Below are 22,476 nucleotides of genomic sequence, written 5' to 3'. Positions count from 1 at the left end.
GTCCCATAGTGCTCAGAGCCATAATACTTAATTGACTCCTATTTGGAAGAAATGAACAATGTTTCCTTGTCCTGATTTAACTGAACAATGTAAAAATAAGCTCCCTTGTTCTGGTTTGTCCCAAGATTTTGACGAAGTAAAATATAAAATTTTGGGATAAGTTATGCACAGGTGTCGCCCCCAGTAATTCCATCTCATCAATGTTTTATGTGCATTACATTTATAAAGTTTTAGTGTGTATGTATATCCAGTTTATGATATCTCATTTTTTTTCCTGTATTAGGCTTCAGTACTAGCACACGACGCTGTGGCACATTATGCTTACTATCTGAGCCCCCATCTTACTCTGTTACTCGCTCCTGTGAACAGGAACGCGTTATGCAGATCTTGGTTCCTCTCTCATCCATCTAGAAAAGGTAATGATTTTACTATTTTATATTTCTAGTTTTTACCAAGTGTAACGAAGACGGTGTTGGCCTGATATATTTGACGATGCCCTTTGGCTACACTGACTAAAGGATTCTTCTAAGAAATACCAAATTAAGGTATTTGCTCTTTCAATAGGTGATCTGTTTATACATGCTTATAGATTATCCAAGTCTGCACAACGCAATCACGATTCTTAAATAGATGTATTTGTTCTCTGTTTTCTATGTAGATAACCTCAAGATGCCTAAATAAGGCAAAACGCATCATTGAAAAATAAAAAAACTAAAATTGCAACTAAGACTGTTATTAACCAATAATGTTAAGCACTAGTTTGCCGTATGCCACATATGGATTGGAAGAATTTCTCTTCTCTATCAATCCTGATGAGCTACTGAACAAATTCCAAGTTGATATATTGAGCCGACAAACACTATACTGCATTTATCTGTTAGTCACTAATATTAATCAACTAACGTTATTCGTATTGTTATTTCTTTATTCAACATTTTTGGAGTGACACCTTGAAAACTGATCAGTACATCTGACTTTCCAAGAATTTCATACATATTAACAAAACAAAATGCAACAGGACTGAATGAGTGAGGAGTTCCACTTTCTACATCTTACTCTCACATCCAAAGCATCAAGACTGTACAGGGTTAGTAGAAGCCTTTATTTTTTAAAAGAAAAATTGCAGTGCACATGATTTTGTATAAATGAAAATAAAAAATGTTTGTTTCTCAAATTCCAAAATGGTAACAAGATAGATTACTTGCCAGTGGTAGATGAAAGACTAACAAATGTCTACATGTGTATTAATTATTGCCTCCTATGATATGCTGTGGTGTTGGCATTAGTTTTGGTTTTAACATACAGGGTGATTATAATTAAAGTTAAGCTTTCAAAACACTGTATAAAAAACACCACTGGTCAGAATGACATCAAATTGCAATGGAATATTATCAGAGAGGGGGGAAAACGTATGGCAAAAGAAAAAAAATAGAGTGAACATTGAACAATAGATATGTCAGAATACGGAAATGAAAACACCCATCATGTGCACAATCCACTGAAGTTGGTAAAAACGCACCGGGTACACGGCTTTTCCGCCTTTTGCATCTGTGACATTTGCCAGTACGGTCTCAATGCAGGATTGTGCTCTGCTTACAGCTGTATTACAAGAATGATGACTGTGAAAAAGTCACTCTGCAGGAGTTCTGGACACTGAAGGGTTTGAAAAAAAAAAAAATGGTCCGATGACTGCCGTGGACCTGGAGAAAATTATTTGTAAAATCGAAAAAACAGGTTCTTTTGGTGTGCAATCTGGTAGAGGGAGGAAATGAATTGATTCGACGTCAGTGGAAGCATTGGCCACAGCATTGCAGGAGGAGACGAGTGGTGGTGTGCACACATGTAGTGCACGGAGAATTGCCTGAACATTGGACATACCCGTAAGAAAGGTGCATAAAATCCTACAAAACATCCTTCGTTGCTATCCATTCAAAATTACACATGTGCATGAGTTGCTTCCTGTTGACCTGACAGCAAGAGAGACATTTGCTTTAGAATTCTTTGCTCGTACGGAAGTGGACAATGATTGGCTGTGGACAGACAAAGCCCACTTCCATCTGACAGGATGTGTCAATACACAGAATTGTCAAAAATGGGCAATGGAAAATCCACACACAAATCAATCAGTACCACTTCATCCTAAAAAGGTCACTGTTTGGTGCAGATTTCCTGTTACCTATAACGTTACTGGTAAGCGCTGTGAGTGTCTTTTGTGCAACCACATCATTTCAGCTCTCCAACAACGTGGATGTGTGGATGGAATCATTTTTATGCAAGTTGGCACACCTCTGCACATTGCAAATCCAGTTAAGCAGCTGCAAAGTGCCATTTCGGAAATGCTAGAATTACCAGCCAACATTTTCCTACAGCCTGACCATCCAGGTCATCTGATCTTCATCCGTGTGACTTCCGGCTGTGGGGCTATCTGAAAGATGTTGTGTTTGGTGTTCTGATTGCAAACTTAGATGCATTGAATGCACGCATTGTGCAACATTCTGAATGTGACCCTGGAAACATTTCGATCAGTTGTGGAACATGCTGTATCTCGATTTCAACTTGTTGCAGAAAATGATGGACAGCATATTGAACATGTTTTGTGACAGTCAGATGGAAATTAATAATCTAATTTGATTTTGATTGATGCTTTTTATGCAGTTTTTGGCCTCAGGAGAATTAAAAACTGATGTGACTGAGACTTTTTTATGCAGTTTTTGGCCTCAGGACAATTAAAAACCAATGTGATTGATGCTTTAATGTGGGTTTTTCCCATCCAATGTGATATGACCTTGCTGTGGCGGTTGGGCTTACATAACTAACAGTATCGCACCTGTACACCCATGCACAATGAGTAGTACAGTATGTTTAGTGTCAAATTTACACCTTAGTCATTGTTGTATGATTCATTTGTCATTTGTAGCGCCAGAGCGCTTGAGAGCGTAGTGAGACAAAATGGTGACAGGAGCCGAGAAAGCGTATGTTGTGCTTGAAATGCACTCACATCAGTCAGTCATAACAGTGCAATGACACTTCAGGACGAAGTTCAACAAAGATCCACCAACTGCTAACTCCATTTGGCGATGGTATGCACAATTTAAAGCTTCTGGATGCCTCTGTAAGGGGAAATCAACAGGTCGGCCTGCAGTGAGCGAAGAAACGGTTGAACGCGTGCGGGCAATTTTCACGCGTAGCCCGCGGAAGTCGACGAATAAAGCAAGCAGGGAGCTAAACGTACCACAGCCGACGGTTTGGAAAATCTTAAGGAAAAGGCTAAAGCAGAAGCCTTACCGTTTACAATTGCTACAAGCCCTGACACCCAATGACAAAGTCAAATGCTTTGAATTTTCGGCGCGGTTGCAACAGCTCATGGAAGAGGATGCGTTCAGTGCAAAACTTGTTTTCAGTGATGAAGCAACATTTTTTCTTAATGGTGAAGTGAACAGACACAATGTGCGAATCTGGGCAGTAGAGAATCCTCACGCATTCGTGCAGCAAATTTGCAATTCACCAAAAGTTAACGTGTTTTGTGCAATCTCACGGTTTAAAGTTTACGGCCCCTTTTTCTTTTGCGAAAAAAACGTTACAGGACACGTGTATCTGGACATGCTGGAAAATTGGCTAATGCCACAACTGGAGACCGACAGCGCCGACTTCATCTTTCAACAGGATGGTGCTCCACCGCACTTCCAGCATGATGTTCGGCATTTCTTAAACAGGAGATTGGAAAACCGATGGATTGGTCATGGTGGAGATCATGATCAGCAATACATGTCATGGACTCCACGCTCTCCCGACTTAACCCCATGCGATTTCTTTCTGTGGGGTTATGTGAAAGATTCAGTGTTTAAACCTCCTCTACCAAGAAACGTGCCAGAACTGCGAGCTCGCATCAACGATGCTTTCGAACTCATTGATGGGGACATGCTGCGCCAAGTGTGGGAGGAACTCGATTATTGGCTTGATGTCTGCCGAATCACTAAAGGGCCACATATCGAACATTTGTGAATGCCTAAAAAAACTTTTTGAGTTTTTGTATGTGTGTGCAAAGCATTGTGAAAATATCTCAAATAATAAAGTTATTGTAGAGCTGTGAAATCGCTTCAATCATTTGTAATAACCCTGTACTTATTCATCAGTTACCGGGTCTACCTGTCTAATCTTCAGCATTCTTCTATAGCAGCTCATTTCAAAAGCATCTACTTTCTTCTGGTCTGAACTGTCTACACAAAACATGTAAAGACATTATCGTGTAAATGTAATAGTGGGCACAAATCAAAACTAAATGACGGAGGTCATCATATGCTAACACAAATTGTGTCAAAAAAACACAAAATTGCGGTGGCTGAAGTGATTGCAGAGCTCAATAGCCATCTTCGAGACCCCGTATATATCGACACTGTCCGCTGAGAAATCTATAAAGCAAATATTCATGGACGAGCTGCTATACCGAAACCATTAGTGAGGACAATCAATGCAAAGAAGCACAAAACATGGTGTCAGGAGCATAAATCCTGGATGGCTGATCAGTGGAAACATGTCATATGATCCTTCGAGTCAATATTTTCATTATTTCCAACATTGGGCCAGATTAACATCTGGAGAACGCCAAAAGAAACCTACAATCCTGATTGCTTGGTTCCAACAGTTACGCATGGAGGTGGAAATGTGATGGTGTGGGCAGGCATATTATGGTATTCTGCTGGTACCATCATTACTCTCAAAGACCATGTTACAACCAATGATTATGTGAACATTTTAGGTGATCAGGTTCAAATGTTGTTCTCCAACAATGATGCTATATTTCTGGACAATAATGCACTTATTCACACCCAGGACAGTACAATCTTGTTCTGAGGAGCAGGCAGCTGAACTGCAGCATCTTCCCCGGCCTTCATGTTTCCCAGACTTGATCATTATCAAACCCTTGTGGGCAGTAGTGGAGTGCAGACTCTGAAGCAGATTTCCCTCCCTTATCACTAGAGGATTTAGAAGAGGTTCTGATGGAAGAGTGGCACAACATTCCACTGGAGACTATTCAATCATTATATGCCAGTATTCCAAGAAGAATGGCAGCTATATTATGGGCAAAAGGGGGCCCAACCCTCATTAATAAACCATTCTCCAGTAAGTACAGGTGTTCACATTGTTTTGCCTATCTACTGTATATATGTGTGCATGTTAACAGAAAGTGAAAAGGAACCACTTGTCAAAGAAGTAAAATTTTCATTAGAAACAAAAATGTTCGATAACATCAAAATATCTACTTTTTTCTTTTTGTATATTGCAGTAATATACTTCATTCTGTACATGCTCATACTGATTTGAAAGTTGTTTCAACCAAACTGGAGTTAACAATATCATTAAAAGCAATTGATATCTGTCTTCTGGAAGAGGACTTCTTGTTGTTATGGGGAACTAACATCTGCCCAACAAGAGGCCCCTTTTCTAAATCTTGCAGTTATGTATGCAGTGCTTCTCAAACTAGTATCTCCTAAATTTTAAGGGCATTTTATGGGTTTCAGACTAGCTTTGTATAAGAATATTTTCTGAATACAATAATGCCAAACAAGTGGTCCCGTCTTATGTGAAAGTTATAAATGCCTACAAATGTTACCAATTTGGAGTTGATAGCTCTAAAATGCCAGCAACAAAACCCTACACCTACAACATGTTTACCCCACTGCTGCTGCCAGAAATCAAAAAGGTGAAGCGCTGTAAATACATATGACTAGCTAAATTTATTGAAGCACAGTAATGCTGACAAAGTGCCTCATGTAACTAAATATTGTTAGCTACAAATGGAGTGAACGCTGATGAAAATGAATTTGTGTACCGCATCTTTCCCTATTACAAAGAGGGATAAAAAAACATTCTCAGGGTTGCCACAAGTTTCCCCAGGTGATATTCCCTGATATTTCCTTGTTTCCAGACATTTAACATTTTTCCCTAACAAATTTTGAGATCTCAATTGTAAGTTAAGATTTAAACTGACAATGTGCTTCATTAAGATCCCTGATATTTTTTTATTTCAATAAAATGAAACACATTTGGTGACAAAAATATGCACTTCCTTGGAGTCACAAGACAGATTTAAAATACCTACACTCATTTCAGAAATAACCTCTGAAAATATAAGCCTCTTGAAAGAAGTGTATCAGGCGGGCAAGAATTGTGTAAACAAAAAGTGTAGGTGACTGTCAATAACATGTTGGTTCTACTATGTTCGTTATTGTTGGTTATTACCCACTGTGTTATATATATTATTTTACAGGTATTGTGTGATTTTTCTTTCAAGAAATATATGAGTACATAGCGCACAAACCGCCAATGAATGACACATTTTATTCTTCTTATTGTCCATACTTTCTAACATATAAACAATTTTTGAAGTGCCAAAATGTAAGAGAAAAAATAGAATGTCTATGAAACGCCACACTGTACGACATGCTTGCGGTGAGACAGTTGCAATTCCTGAAATTCATCGTCTATGGTCCCTGCTTTGCTGGAGGAGCACCACAGTCCTGGATCCATGGATAAACCTTGAAAAACCGCTGCATTATGCCACACACTAACAGACCCGGCCTGCGGGCAGATCGGTGAGACTAGTTCTGACAGGCAGGGCCTGCACATTAGTGGGAATTGAATGGATTCAAATTGGCAGGCCCGATCCATTATAGAGATTTGCAGAAACAGCCTGTGGTTTTGGCTCATCGTGGAAATCCACTCGTGTGGCCAGCTATTCACAAGCCACAGACAGCATGTAGATGAAATAAGACCACGGGGATCAATCCGTGCAACAGATAACTTGTACAAATACTCTGAGAATCAATAATAATGAGGATAGGTAGCAATGCACTGTAAATATGATTTACGAACTGCAGACAGTCACATAGAAAAGACAATCATACTCTCACACCTAAATTTCCAGCCATAGCTTCTGTCAGAAAACGAGAGCGCACACACATTCACACAATCACTCAGACACAACTCGTGCACACATGATTGCCATCTCTGGCTGCTGCATCTACAGTCTCTCCGAATCAGATCCAAACAAAACACTCATGCCTCACTGCTTCTCGGTTGCAAACTGAGGGGAGTGGTTGGAAGTTGTAATGAGGGAGTAGGGAAGCAATGAACGTAGTCAGCTGCACCCAGTCAACAACGATGCATGACACCTCAGTAAACAAACCATTTCATCTACTGAGATAAAAACAAGATTTTTCCAGTATTTTTTCATATTTCCCTGATTTCCCTGACATGTTTGAAATTCCCTGTTTTCCAGAACCTGTGGAAATCCCGATTCTGTGTTCTGAAGCAGAACCAAAGCCTCAAGTCAGTGACAATGAGGATTCTGAGGCAGAATCTCACCAGCCAGATATTCCAGAACCAAAGAAGAAGAAGAAGAAGAAGAAGAAGAAGAAGAGGAAGTGAAAATGCTGTTTGTGAATGACCTTGAGCCTCTTCTGAAAAGTACTTTAGAAGCAGAAAACCAAATCCTTTGTCCACTATAAAACATGGGATCTACGTAATCTATTTTTGGTTGTTTCATGATTTGAAAATTGTAGGTAGTTTTGGACCCATTAATGACTTCAAAACCAAAATTTGCTCTAAAAATAACATAGCACAGAGTAAGAAATGCATATTTTTAGAAGAAAGCAGTGCAGGGTATGCTAATTTTTCTCAATTCGGGACCAATTTATTTGGTTTTAAATTTTTGTGCATTATAAAATGCTATAGGCCTGAAGGAGTTAACCACTTAATGTGTAATGTTAACTTAGTAAAGTCTGTACCATTTGACAAAGAGCATTTTAAAGGTAATATATATGCACAATTTGTTTCTTAAATATGACAAAATACACAATGGTAGTGAAGTGAAACTTTAAAGCACATTATCCAAAAACATCTATTTTCCATCACCAATATTCAACCTGTCATAACTCACTGAAATTTAGAGATATAAATCTGCTGAACATAAAAATTACAATGGAACAAAATCCAAAATTTTCAACAAGAGGTCCCTTTTTGCATTCCATCTCACACCTATGCTTTTAATTCAACAAACTTTAAAGGTGGAAGCAGAACCAGTCTACAGTATTAACTCATTGTGGTGTCATTGTCTGAAAAGCTAATTTCAGAACTGGCTATATACTACAGATCCTCCATTAAATTTTGGCCATGAAGCAGTGCAAATACCATTTCTTCAGCTGATATTTTGGTTGCCGCAATGAAGTATATAAAGCTATGCTTGGCGCCTTGTTGTCAGTCTCAACTCACTCTGTGGATGGCTTGATAATAGTGCCAAAATATCAGTTGAAGTAATAGTATTTGCATGGCTGCATGCCCAAAATTTAATGGATTATTCATTATACTGCAAGTTAAAAATGCACATTATAGATCATGATTGTTCATCCATCTGTTCTATGAATGTGTGTATGTTAGGTCCAACCTGCCACTGCAGTTGTAGACAAGTCTTCTAGTATAATCTACATATCAGAATAAGAATTCCATTTGTTGATACAAAATACTAATGGCAACACACAATATTTTGATCTGACTTCCTGTGTAGGAAGGGCAAATTATGATTTTCATTAAAAGCTGTTTCCAGCCGTGGAGACAGTTGTAATTTATAAATAAGGGTAGTCCAAAGTTGCAACTCAAAATTTTAATTGGTTATGAGACACAAAACACTGATGTTATTGTCAATTCAAGTGAATTACTAATACTTGTGAGTAACTGATGAACAGTTAATGACTGTCTCTGAGCACTGTACAACACATATATGTAACATTAAAGTTACATTACTTTATTTGTGTTTTATTTGGTTTATCTAGTTAAATGCCATGAGACAAACATCTGTGTTTTATTTGGTATGGTTAACTTAAGAACAAGGGACCATTTAATGCCCAAGTTTACAATGCACAAAAACAATGCAGTGCAGGAGTGACTTGTAAGTGGTACTCAGCATAAGTAAATAATGGATGGCATACATGACTGAACATGTGTCTGTTAATTTGATTTATACTGTAAGCTGCAATAACAACATAAGTTACATTAAATTGCACAACTTTAAAGAAGGAAGAAAACACATTTAAAATACTGTTATATTTTATAATACATATAAATTCCTGTGTGTTACAATAACTCATGATCTAAATGAGTATTTTCTAATCAATTAAGAGAAAGAGGTATTTTATACAAAAAATAATCTGAGACACCTAACTGCGAATCTCAAGATTTCTGTCAATGTATTTATCAAGATGAATTAAAAAATATTTCTCAGAAGCAATCAAATGCTTCATAACAGTATTCACCTTCTCCAAATTTAAGGAACATTCATCTCAAATTATCATTTATTTATTAAATATTTTTATAACAAAACAACAATATATAGTTACAGGGTACAATAATACTTCTGAAGTCATGGTGTAAATTTTGTCACATCCATTTACTGGAATACAGCAATGTCGTGGATGACATGAAATCAAATAAAGTTTCAGTGTGGATCTCTTTATGTATAACATAAAGAAACTAGACTTCACAGAAATTCCTCTCCTACTAATACTTTAAAAGTGAAAATAATGACATTTCCATTTACATATCTCATTTCTAAATCATCAAGCATTTATTTCTTGCATCTAGAGTAAATATTCCAATAGTATTCTACACAAATAATTTGTGGAAGTTCTAATAAGTCTGCAGCATGGCTGATTTGTGCTAGTAATAGCTAAAAATGACTAGTTAAACTTCCTCGTAAGAATGTAATCTGCAGCCTGTTCAGCTTATCAATTGTATTTGGTCAATTCGTATCTTTCTGACATCGTATGGCACTTAAGAATTTGACAAAAAGCTAAAATTACAAAAATATAAATATATAAAAATTCACTTAAAGGTAATACCTAAAAAAAATACAAAAATGAATCATTTGTCCTTTCCCAAAACATGATGAACTGTTCAGGACAATATCGTAACAACAGTAATGCACTAAATACATATCTGTGCTTAATTTCCTCTTATCATTCAAAGTATTCATCATACAACAGCTGCAAATCTTCAATGAAATAAATGTATTTGTAATGAAGTTGCCTGTGTTCATATATTACGAAACAAGGAACAGTAAAAATCACAAATTAACCACATGAGAGATTAACTACCTGTCATGCAATTCTCATTCATATTCAGTTGAAAAATTAAGAGCTTTCCTATAAGACTGATGCCTTACACATCACTTTTTGCTTAGTTTAATCATGTTCTTCACAGAATCTTTGTTGTATTCATTCAAATACATCTTAGTAGAAAGAAAGTTCTGTTTAAAAAAATGTACTTATTTCACATATAAAGAGACAGACAGTAGTCAAAATGTCAAATATGACATTAAAATTTTATTAGTAAATATATTTATTTTAACAGCTGGAGTGACAGTCTTTGGGTCCATTAACTACTTGAATCAATAAAAATCCATAAACAAAATGATAACAAAATGTATGAATTAAATTCAGCAACTGGCTATTGGATTACTATTTTTCAAAGATAATTTTCCTACTGCTCTTAAACTTTTTCAATAAGTTCAACAAACATTACTGTTTCTAGAGAGATGCCAGTTAAAAGAATAACAACATTACTGACAATTTCAACAGTGACATACAAATATATAAAAATCTATAGCAATAAACTCCACCTTATTTTATTAATAACAATAAATTTTCTAAATGGACTGGATTTCAAGTAATGTTAAAAATGAAAGTGAGTGCATATAATATAATATGAGCAAAAAAGTGAAAAGATAATACAAACTGTATGAACATAAGCAATTCTTGGTTATTTTGAAAGTTGTAAAGCCCAAAAAGTTCACACAAGAAAACCCATTTAAACACAAATCACAATATTTTTGACTCTAAGATTCATTTGCCAGGAACTGAAGCCAAGTTAGCAGGAAAGGAAGGCCAAGGTAATGGTAAAAAATACATTTTATGATTTTTTTAATGGGAAAATTAGAGTTTAATTGTTTGTTGACATCAGGGATGGAGTACAGTCGGACACGATGTAGAGATAAAATGGCTTTGGTATTATCCCCTTCTGACTTATTTTATCATATGCAGTGCTCTTTCTTGGTCCCTATCTCATGCTTTCTTCTGCTTTGCTCTTTATCTTTGTGCCTATCTACTCTTCTCTGTTGACAGGATCCATATTTGTGTGTCTTGATGTTTTCGCAGTGCAATAACTGATCCATTAAATTTTGGGAGTGCAGCTGCATAAACTCTGTTTCTTCTTCTAATATTTTGGCCAGAAACCTCTTGGCCATTTTCAGAGTGAGCTGACTCATTGAGATTACAATAACTCATTTCATTGTTGTAAACCACAAACACGTAAGCACCAGAGACACTGATGAGCAGCAAAGAGAACACATAAACTGAATCTGTGCCTAAATGTTTGCACCATTCTGGGTTATCAATGCTGCACTGTAAGAACATCTTTGTGTGAAGAATTTAATTAAAAGATATGGGAGTTACAACCTGGAAAAATCATGAATCAGGTCATTTCTTTAATAAACTCACAAAGATGTTTTTGCTTAAAAGAACAGAATCAATCATGCAGCTTCAGTCCATTGGCTTACTCCGAAAATGGCTGGAAGCTATATAGCTTAAATATTAGAAGAAGAAGAAGAAGAAGAAGAAGAAGAAGAAGAAGAAATAAGAGTTTATGAAGCTGCACTCCTGAAATTTAATGAATTATAATTCCATTTTGTTTCATTTTTTCCCTGTATTCATTCCTCCATTTATTTAACTATCTTTTCCAGTTTAATTTGTGTCACTTCAGTTCTACCTGTTTTCTCGTTTTAGTGAATCATCATTTTTTTAAATTTGTTTTCATTTCTGCCTCAATTTTGCTTCTCAATTGTGACTTCTGTTTGGTCAATAGACTGCTATTAGCATCAATCATAACTCTGTATTCTGTTTGTTTTCTATTTTCTCCTAGTTTGTTTTAAGCTCCCATAGGAGAGTTAAGTTTAGGAAAAAATAAGCGCCATGTTCTTTGGAGTTTTGACAGGTTACGGTAAATGTCTTCCATCCATCAGGATCTAGTTTTAATTGTCATAATGACAAACAAATTATGGTTAATATCTGACCTGTATGTCTAATGAGCATGGTTTTATTCACAGTCTGCACTTTTTCCCTGTGCCACTGAGTGCAATTTTCTATATCCCTTACACTTATGGAATACATTCACATAACTGGTGACTACTTCTTTGACAGGATAGGCGAAACTTTACAAATACATTCTGTATATACCAACAGTAATTGTTTCATTTAATCTGCAATGCAAGCAATTTTTCCACAACTGATAATACAAGAAGTCTCATGATCATCTTTTCAATACTGTCACAAGCTTGATGAACTTTTTTTAAATTAAAGTTGCAAAGTAAATTCAAAAGATATAAAACTATAATGCAAAAGTGTCAAAATTTAAAAAGTACATAAGCTAATTCAATACTGGTACCATTAGAACTACCTAATTAAAAACTAGTCTGCTAGGAACAAGAGAAATATTTGTGTCCTGCAAACAGTTTCATTTAACAGCTCCAACATTCCTTTGAAGATGAAAAAAAAAGAAGTCTTGTCAGAATGCCTGCTCATAAAAGTAAGAGCTATAACATACTGATAAAAAATAAAGCCAGTGATTTATCAGAACTTTCTCCAAATTCCAAACATGAAATACATCACACAAAGGAGAGTTACTTAATTCTTTGTGATGTGCTAATTATATTTCATTTTTAATTATTGTCAATCACATATATCTTCCTCCAAAATTACATCTTTACACACTCTACAATTAAAGCAATTCATTACTTTTGTCAATATCTTACAGCTGCTTGCAAATAAAAGTAAAATACTTTTTCTCTCAAACAAAATATGAGGTATATTCATGAGGCATAACACCTCTACGTGGATAGAAGGTGTGCTTCACAGAATAATTGAGCAAGTTTGTAATGTTGGAAGTATATATGTCTGCAAAGCGAAACAATCGCCTTGAGAAATATGTAGGGTTGTGGTAAGTTCGAAAAACACTGCCAAATTGTTCGTTGAACACATTCTTGATCCTGTGCCTGCAAGTAGAAAGGAAAAATGTCAGCCTTTAAATGCAGCCAATAAATACAGCTGTTAAATTATATACAGCAAAACAAATTTCTTTTTCTTCAAACATAATACAAGCATAAACAACACTAAACAAGGTACAAATAATGATCACACAGTTTAGAAATTATTGATCCAAACACCAGTGGATTCATATTATTTCTTGTTGCTCAGTCTCTTAGCACTGTTGCATGTACTCTCTTCCCTTGTACAATAAACTATAAATTTTGGAGTGAAATATTGTATTGGACAGTATTACAATTTGTATAAAAAGTTAAGTAAACTTGTATAAATATCCTTGATAAATGTATGATATTTATACAAAAAAAGGAAAAAAATGCTTGGCCACAAAATGTGAAAGAAGAAATGGAAGAACTCTTTTTCTTTGTTCAAAATTGCATCTTGGAGAAACAACAGTGTTACCCATTTCATGGTCACTTTTCCTTCATTTTTTTAAAATTTCATCTATGGCAGAATCATGTATATGTCAGTAACTTTCCAAAGAAGATCAAGGACTATCTAGTGAAAATGAAATATTATTTATTGATAATCTAATAAATTAAATCACTGAATAACATTCTGTATTTTCATCAGCATTAGAAAGCCTATTCAAAATTGTTGCTGTTCAATAAATTTACAATACTGAATGTTTTGAATTCTTGCTCTGTTGTTTATAACAAGTACTATATAATACTACAAGATCAAGTAAAACACAACTGACACTGTCAGTTGTCAGTTTATTTATTATGGCAAACATATCTTCCTCTCAGCTGTGCCATTTTTTTCTATTTAAAATTACATTGCAATTTATTTTGGAATTATCAGATTTCGCCCTAAGGCAAAACTCAGATACCCGTGTGTGTTAAAGTACCACTTCTGGGACAGACAGCTGCACTGACTCCAGATTGAATCTGCCCAGTGGATTAATAATAAGGGTCAGTGTGCCTGTCAACCTGAGAATGATTTTTACTAACAAAGAGATAGAGGGGCTGGCCAGTGCTTACCTCAGTACAGCTGATAGATAACACAAAACAGAACAGAAAATTTACATTCCTAGCTTTTGGGACTTTGTCCCTTCATCAGGGAGGGGAGAGGGGAAAAAAGGGAAGAAGGGAAAGTGGATTCAGTTACTCTCAACCCAGGTTATGAAGCAACAGGGAAAGGTAAACAGGGAGGGTAGCAAGGATGGAGGCATGGTTGTCAGAGGGAAGCCAAAGATATTCTACTGTTAAGTACTGTGCCAGCTTCAAACCAAAGAGGATGCATACAGAAGTAAAGAGGTATACAGTATAAAGATAAACACAACTACGTAGGATGAAAACATGCATGATTGGCAAAAGAGGAGAGGGAAAAAGAAGAAGACTGAAGAGTAAATGGGAGTTCAGTCCAGGAGGATGGCGGGATGAAAGGATGTGTTGGAGTGCAAGTTCCCATCTCCGCAGTTCTGAGGGACTGGTGTTGGGTGGGAGAAGCCAAATGGCACGCACGTTGTAGCAGGTTCCTAGGTCCCTAGAATTATGCTATATGGAATGCTCTGCTACTGGGTATTGGACATCTCCTAGGCAGACAGTTTGTCTGTGCCTGTTCATGCACTCAGCCAGTTTAGTTGTCGTCATACCGATGTAAAAGGATGTGCAGTGCATGCATGTCAGCCGATAAATGACATGTGTTGTTTCACACGTGGCACTGCCTTGAATTGTGTATGTTTTACCAGTAGTGGGGCTGGAGTAGATGGTTGTGGGGGGATGCATGGGGCAGGTTTTGCAGCGGGGTCGGTTACAGGGGTAGGAACTGCTGGGTAGAGAAGGTGGTCTGGGAATATTGTAGGGTTTGACAAGGAATGTAAATTTTCTGTTCTGTTTCGTGTTATCTATCGGCTGTACTGAAATGAGGTAAGTACTGGCCAGCCCCTCTATCTCTTTGTTAGTATTTGTTTCACATCTTTATATAAGATTTTCCATTAATCATTGAGAGTGATTTTTAGGCAGATTTAAAAAGCTTTTGCTCACTTTCAAATGAATAACGCTACACACAGACAGTTGGGGTGCACATACTTCATCCTGGGTGATAACAGTGTGGCAAGGGCATCCACCCACCCCTTAAATTAACCTTGCCAAATCTGTTAATAACCATGCCAACCATGCACCCAAATGGGACAAAGGCACAAGAAATTAGAAGATCCTAAGGCAACTGCTAGAGATGCTCCGAGTAATTCAAATTCTGCCAGTTGAAGTTCTCGTTTGCATTTTCAATCAATAATGTAAGACAATATTTGTGGTCAAAGTTGCATGAAGGAGGTCACTTGAGAGGCCGGCATGAAAGTAGAGTCTTCAACGTCACGGCCGCTGCCTGCCGCCAGCAGGGGCTGCGGGCTGTGATTCGCCCCGCCTCTCGGCTTTGTTGCCATGTAGGTACCATTAGTGGTGCGGTAAGTCAGATCAGCTGAAAGCTCAGTGTTACCACAGTTTATGTTAGACTGTGGTGTTACCCTGCCATATCGAGTGTTCACGTCTGATCTCAGTGTCTTACTGTCTTTGGAAAGGTTCTACGTGTGTTCGGTGTATGCAGGAGCAGCGGCCTACTTGTAGTACTCCTCTGGTCGTTGTGCATAAAGGGCAAAAAGACATTCATAAACAATCTAAAATTATCATATTGAATGTACTCAAGTTTTTTACTGATCTGGCTGACAATGAAGAAGCCAGGAATAACTTAAATTTTGTGCAAATTCATAAATTTACTGCTAAAGCATGTGGTGTCTCCAAGTCAACTGTAGGCCATATTAGCAAATCCGTGTCATTGGCAGAATCTCTAGACATGAATTAGTGTTTCGATTCTTCAATAAAGGGATATGAACATGAATGGAAATCAACCAACTTTGACGATTTTTACAAAGAGCTCGTGTGTAGAACTGTACTTGAATATTACGACAGAGGCGAGTATCCAACAGCTAAAAAAATACATGCTGACCTCCGTGAAAAAATTAATTACTCGGGCTCAGAGACCTCCGTTCTTCATGTTCTCCACTCCCTTGGTTTCCGATTCAAGAAGTGTAATGACGAACAGAAATTCTTAATGGAACGCAGAGACATTGCAGCAGCAAGAGCGAAGTTTTGGCGTACAATCCACTTCCTGCATGTACTTGGATGAAACTTGGATTTCACAGAACCACACCCATAAATATATATGGCATGGCTCCCAAGGAAACGGTACCTTGAAAGTGCCTACTGCCTGCCGATTAATCACTGCTCATGCTGGTTCATTAACCACAAGCTTCATACCAGAGGCCAAACTTGATTTTCATGGTGGAAAAAGTACTTGCCAATCCGATTACCATTCAGAAATCAATGGAGAAGTTTTTAAGAATTGGTTTATTCTACTGTTGTCTGCACTGGAAGAAGGGTCAATTATTGTGATGGAAAACACCATCTACCACTCCATTCAGACAGAAAAGCTGCCACATTCAAATTGGCGCAAGGCAGATATTATGGAGTGTTGAACAACGATTGAGCAAGAGAACGAATGTTTCATTTTCAGTATGAAATGAAGGCTGCGAATTAGATCAACTGGCATATGAAATGGGACACCAAGTGGTACGTCTACCACCATATCACTGCCAGTATAATCCCATTGGATTGATATGGGCCCAAGTAAAGTGAGAAGTAGCGAAAAGAAATACTACTTTCAGACTTGCTGCTGTCGAGAAGCTAACACACGAAGCTCATGACATTGTTACTCAGCAGGACTGGGAGAGGTGCATAAAACACACAGAAGCATTGCAAGAAACTGATTTTTTGAACCAGGGTTTAAGAGACACCATAATGGAATCTGTGATGATACACGTGGCTGAAACAAACGACAGTGAATCTGAAGACACGGAGTCAGAAAATCCTTCAGTTTAGGTAAGTGCCGTCTATGTCAAAACCTGACTTGATTTAAATGTTTGGCTATACATTTCAGTTATAGAGGACATACTGCAATTTTTTTCCCTTACAGTAGATGTCTGATAAATTTATCACTAGTAGTGGTGATAAGTTTACTCGACAGTAACTGTCAGTTAAAATAAGATTGTCAACTCTACATTAATTAACAACAGTTTTTTGTAAAAACCTGTATTGAATGTCTTTACATTCAGATATAATCTTGCTGCATTTGGTTTACTTGTTCATTCGAAATTTAACTCCTGCTTTTCATAGGATTTACTGGCTGTTTTGTATTAAGGATAATGCAGTTTCCAGAATGAGATTTTCACTCTGCAGCGGAGTGTGCGCTGATATGAAACTTCCTGGTAGATTAAAACTGTGTGCCCGACCGAGACTCGAATGCAGTTAATAAAATGACAAAACATTGTGGCCCTTCTGTATAGACTGTACGTATAAAAAGTGCAGTAACATCAGAACAGTCCCAGCATCTATTCTGATTCTCCGAGAAATGCATAGAAATCTATAATATTTGATGACTTTTACAAAAAGCTAGAACCTAGAATTGTATTACTTTAGTAAGACAGAGGATAGTATCCGATGGCTAGAGAAATAGAGAGTAATGTCCGAGATAAAATTGATTATTCTGGCCAGTCACTTCAATGTACTGTCTTCTCTGCCCACTTGGTTTTTATTTCAGAAACTGTAATGATGGACAAAATTTGTAACACAAGACAGGAACATTGCAGTAGTAAGAATGAGGTTTTTGTGTACTAAGAACATATTGTGTGCTGAGAGTAATAGGCTTACAGCAAATTTAAATAAAATTTGCGTTTCACAAAACCTTTCAAAAAAATATTTTGCTCAACTTCAGTGAAAATATTGGCTTCAAAATAACTACAGTTACTTTTGTATAGTATATATTGTCGTTTTGATTGATGGATGCTTGTATTAGCTGCCAGTGAAATATTTTTGGGAAGTAGGGAATATTCTCGGTCATATTAAAGTGAGCCGTCCGAACAAAACTCTTGGCAACGGCCAACAACGACTCGCACGCTGCTACGCATGGAATATCGCGGAAGTAATTTGCCTCTGTATGTGATACGACACATAATGATGTCTGATATCTTACCAAAAATAGTTTTGTAATTTTCTGAACAACTTTCTCACGGGAAGTTTCTTCACAGTCCTAAAGAATGAAAATTCTTCAATGACTACATTTTTTGCTACTCAGTTGGCACAGTTTCACACCTCTTATAATAATTTTATTTTTTATCTCAATACTTTTATGTTCCCAAAATAAAAGATGCAGCATATGCATCTGTAAACTTTGAGGATGTTCATTTTTTTTCAGTCCTATTACATTAGTGATTTTTCTACTACCAATGGTAAAAAATTATTTTCCTCCCAAATTTCTCATAACATTAGTTTTCATTTTTTTTCCTAGCAGCTAGTAATAATTTTCTTTTGGAAAATACTCCATCATATTCTAGACTAAAAATAGAGTTGCCCAATATTTTTTTAAATTTTATGAACATTAAAAAATATAAAAAAAAAAACTGGCCATGCTATAAGACAGCAAGATTACCTTGAAGCCCTATTTTCATGCTGGCCACTATCGCTACAAAACGTAATGGTGATTCCTGCAGAGGCCAAACATTTTGAAGCTTTCATATTTTTAGCTTCTTATGAGAGTTTTAACTTATGCATTCTCAGTTGCTGAAAGCACCTCTCAAAAATTCCTGAGCATGAAATCTTATTATTTTAAAATCAAAGTAAATACCACAGCTGTGAGGAAAACCTATTTGCTGCAATAGACTTTACATTTAGGGAATTTGTTCAGAAGTTGCTGTTAAAGATATAAAAAGTGTAATTGAAAAAGTACAACACTTTCAAATTGCATTCATAAAAAAATTTCAGTTCACGTACAAATACTGCTACTATGTTCACAGTTGAAGTAGAATTGTGATCAGCAGACTTGAAAGCAAGCTGTAAACAACAAAAGTCAGTTTTTTGCAATCATGAATTACTAAATTGCCCCCTAGTCTGGGGGCATTTTTGCCTATCTTGTGTATCATGCATACCATCTGAAATGGTTTTACCATGGCACACTTTTCCCAAGATCTCAATAATTCTAAAGGAATTTCATCTGCTGCAGGGGCCTTGTTCCCAAGTCTTTCAGTGCTCTGTCAAATTCTTCTCACCGTTTCATGTCCCCCATGTCATCTTCATTTAATTCCTTTCTCCTTTCTATAATTTTAGTTTCAAGTTCAATTAATCTTGCATTCTCATTATACATATTCTTTCCACTTTTCAGCTTTGCCCTTCTTTGCCATCTGAGCTCCTGATATTCATACAGCTTATTCTTTTTCCTTCTAGTTTTTCTACAGGCAAAGTCTATCTTCCCCCTAGTCGTATATGCTTCTGGAGACTTGCATTTGTAATCTAGCCATAGTTGCTTTGCCATTTTGCAGTTTCTGTCAATTTAATTTATTAGATGCATTGTCTACATTTATATATTTTTCATCTATTAATTCAATATCCCAAGTGCTATTCAAGGATTTCTATTGGGTCTTGTCTTTTTACCTATTTTATCCTCTACTACTTTCACTATTTCATCTCTCAAAGGTACCCATTCTCTTCTGTTTTATGCCTGTTTTTGTTAAACATTGCCTAATGTTCCTTTTGAAACTATTAGCTTCTTCTGGTTCTTTCGATTTATCCAGGTCTCATCTCTTTAATTTAACCTTTCTGTAATTTATTCATTGGAAATCTACAGTTCAGAATGAATAAATTATTGTCAGCATTCACATCTGCCCCTGGAAACGTTTTTCAGTTTAAAATACAGTTTTTAAATCTATGTCTCACTATTATATAAACTACCTGAAAACTTTTGCTGGTGTCTCCAGGTCTCTTCCATAGATACAACACTATTTTATGATTCTTAAACTAAGTATCAACAATGGTTAAATTTCTCCAAATGGCATCACATTTGATTTCTTCCCTCCTATTATTTTTTCTGCTTTTCCTTGTACTACTACTGAACGCCAGTCACCTGTCACAATTAAAATTTCGTCTCTCTCCCTCCTTCCACAATAACTGCCACCTTTTCAGATTACACCAGTCCTTAGCCCTCATTAACAGAGTCCTGCAAAAGCATATCAACCAAGGCCAAAGCTCCCAGCAGTACCTTCTCTCCATCTGCAAAATTCTCCTGCTATGCAATCCCTAATTCCTGGAACCCATATCACACATTTGCTTCTGTACCAGGCCGGGAGGGTAGTTGCGGGATGCGAAAGCTGTTTTCAGATTATTGGTGTAATGGTTCAGGGATTCTGGACTGCAGCAGATTCGTTTGCCACGAAGACCTAGGCTGTAGGGAAGGGACCGTTTGATGTGGCATGAGTGGCAGCTGTCATAATGGAGGTACTGTTGCTTGTTGGTGGGTTTGATGTGGACGGACGTGTGAAGCTGGCCATTGGACAGATGGAGATCAACGTCAAGGAAAGTGGCATGGGATTTGGAGTAGGACCAGGTGAATTTGATGGAACCAAAGGAGAGGAAATTCTGGAGTTCTTCTTCACTGTGAGTCCAGATCATGAAGATGTCATCAATAAATCTGTACCAAACTTCGGGTTGGCAGGCCTGGGTAACCAAGAAGGCTTCCTCTAAGCGGCCCATCAATAGGTTGGCATACGAGGGTGCCATCCTGGTACCCATGGCTGTTCCCTTTAATTGTTGGTATGTCTGGCCTTCAGAAGTGAAGAAGTTGTGGGTCAGGATGAAGCTGGCTAAGGTAATGAGGAAAGAGATTTTAGGTAGGGTTGCAGGTGGTCGGCGTGAAAGGAAGTGCTCCATTGCAGCGAGGCCCTGGACGTGCGGAATATATGTGTATAAGAAAGTGGCATCAATGGTTACAAGGATGGTTTCTGGGGGTATCAGATTGGGTAAGGATTCCAGGCATTCGAGAAAGTGGTTGGTGTCTTTGATGAAGGATGGGAGACTGCATGTAATGGGTTGAAGGTGTTGATCTACGTAGGCAGAGATACGTTCTGTGGGGGCTTGGTAACCAGCTACAATGGGGTGACCGGGATGATTGGGTTTGTGAATTTTAGGAAGAAGGTAGAAGGTAGGGTTGTGGGCTGTCGGTGGGGTCAGGAGGTTGATGGAGTCAGGTGAAAGGTTTTGTAGGGGGCCTAAGGTTCTGAGGATTCCTTGAAGCTCTGCCTGGACATCAGGAATGGGATTACCTTTGAAAACTTTGTATGTGGTGTTGTCTGAAAGCTGACGCAGTCGCTCAGCCACATACTCCTGACGATCAAGTACCACAGTCGTGGAACTCTTGTCCGCCGGAAGAATGACGATATCAGAAAAAAGGACAGGTATACACTCGCACACACACCCATATCCAACAATGTCTGCTTGTGTCTGTGTATGTGCGGTTGGATAAGGGTGTGTGTGCGAGTGTATACCTGTCCTTTTTTCCCCCTAAGGTAAGTCTTTCCGCTCCCGGTATTGGAATGACTCCTTACCCTCTCCCTTAAAACCCACATCCTTTCGTCTTTCCCTCTCCTTCCCTCTTTCCTGACGAAGCAGCCGTTGGTTGCGAAAGCTAGAATTTTGTGTGTATGTTTGTGTTTGTTTGTGTGTCTATCGACCTGCCAGCGCTTTTGTTTGGTAAGTCTCATCATCTTTGGTTTTAGATATATTTTTCCTACGTGGAATGTTTCCCTCTATTATATTCATATCATTAATTTGAACCCAACAATTACGTTTGTTATTGTCACTGTTGCATTTTGTAATCTTTTCTGTCGTCTTATTTTCTCCTTCTGTTTTTGCCAGTAGTTTCACATTGTATTCACCTTCTCCTTTTTTCCGTAATCTACTATACAATTTTATATATACTCAATAATACGTAATACATAGTAATATGTAACCCACTTCCAAACCATAACCAAAAAAAAAAAAAATTTTTTTTTTCCGCTTTCAACACTACCGCTGCTATAAAATCCACAGTTTCTAGTTCACAAACAGTTCCTTTCACCTATTAAACAACCATTTCAGCTAGTTCTAATAACTTTTGCTTTATTTCCATTTCCATTTTTCTCACATCACCGATCATTTTTAGCCGCTTCCCACAGGTTTTAACGTCCTCATTTCTTCGTCAGACAATTGTTAGCCTCATTTTCATAATCTGTCACCACAAACCACTCCTTTTAATACATTTACACGTAGTTTTTTCGAAATTTTCCCGAATTTCTCCACCCTTTAACGTGTTTTGGCGGCAACACAACCACCTAACCTTTATGCACATCATCATCTACCTACACAAGTTCACCACAGGATCAACATAGCCCAGATCTAACCAACACTTTTTCGCCTTTTTTCACACCAGATCTCCAGTTGCTTTCTAGTTCACCTTTATCTCTCCC

At 37.3% G+C, this 22,476-nt stretch overlaps 1 protein-coding gene across 1 annotated transcript in view; it reads right to left on the bottom strand.

The window, feature by feature from the left end:
- Positions 1–9,335: 9,335 nt before the first annotated feature.
- LOC126179375 (5'-nucleotidase domain-containing protein 3) overlaps positions 9,336–22,476 on the bottom strand; it is a 164,008-nt gene continuing 150,867 nt past the window's right edge. The window contains exon 9 of the mRNA XM_049924603.1: positions 9,336–13,099. Coding sequence (XP_049780560.1) covers positions 12,895–13,099 — 205 coding nt within the window. The 3' untranslated portion in view covers positions 9,336–12,894. The remainder of the gene's footprint in view (positions 13,100–22,476) is intronic.

This window comes from Schistocerca cancellata, chromosome 1 (genome assembly GCF_023864275.1).
Source record: "Schistocerca cancellata isolate TAMUIC-IGC-003103 chromosome 1, iqSchCanc2.1, whole genome shotgun sequence".
In the NCBI taxonomy this organism is placed as follows: domain Eukaryota; kingdom Metazoa; phylum Arthropoda; class Insecta; order Orthoptera; family Acrididae; genus Schistocerca; species Schistocerca cancellata.
This window is presented reverse-complemented; position numbering and strand designations above follow the sequence as displayed.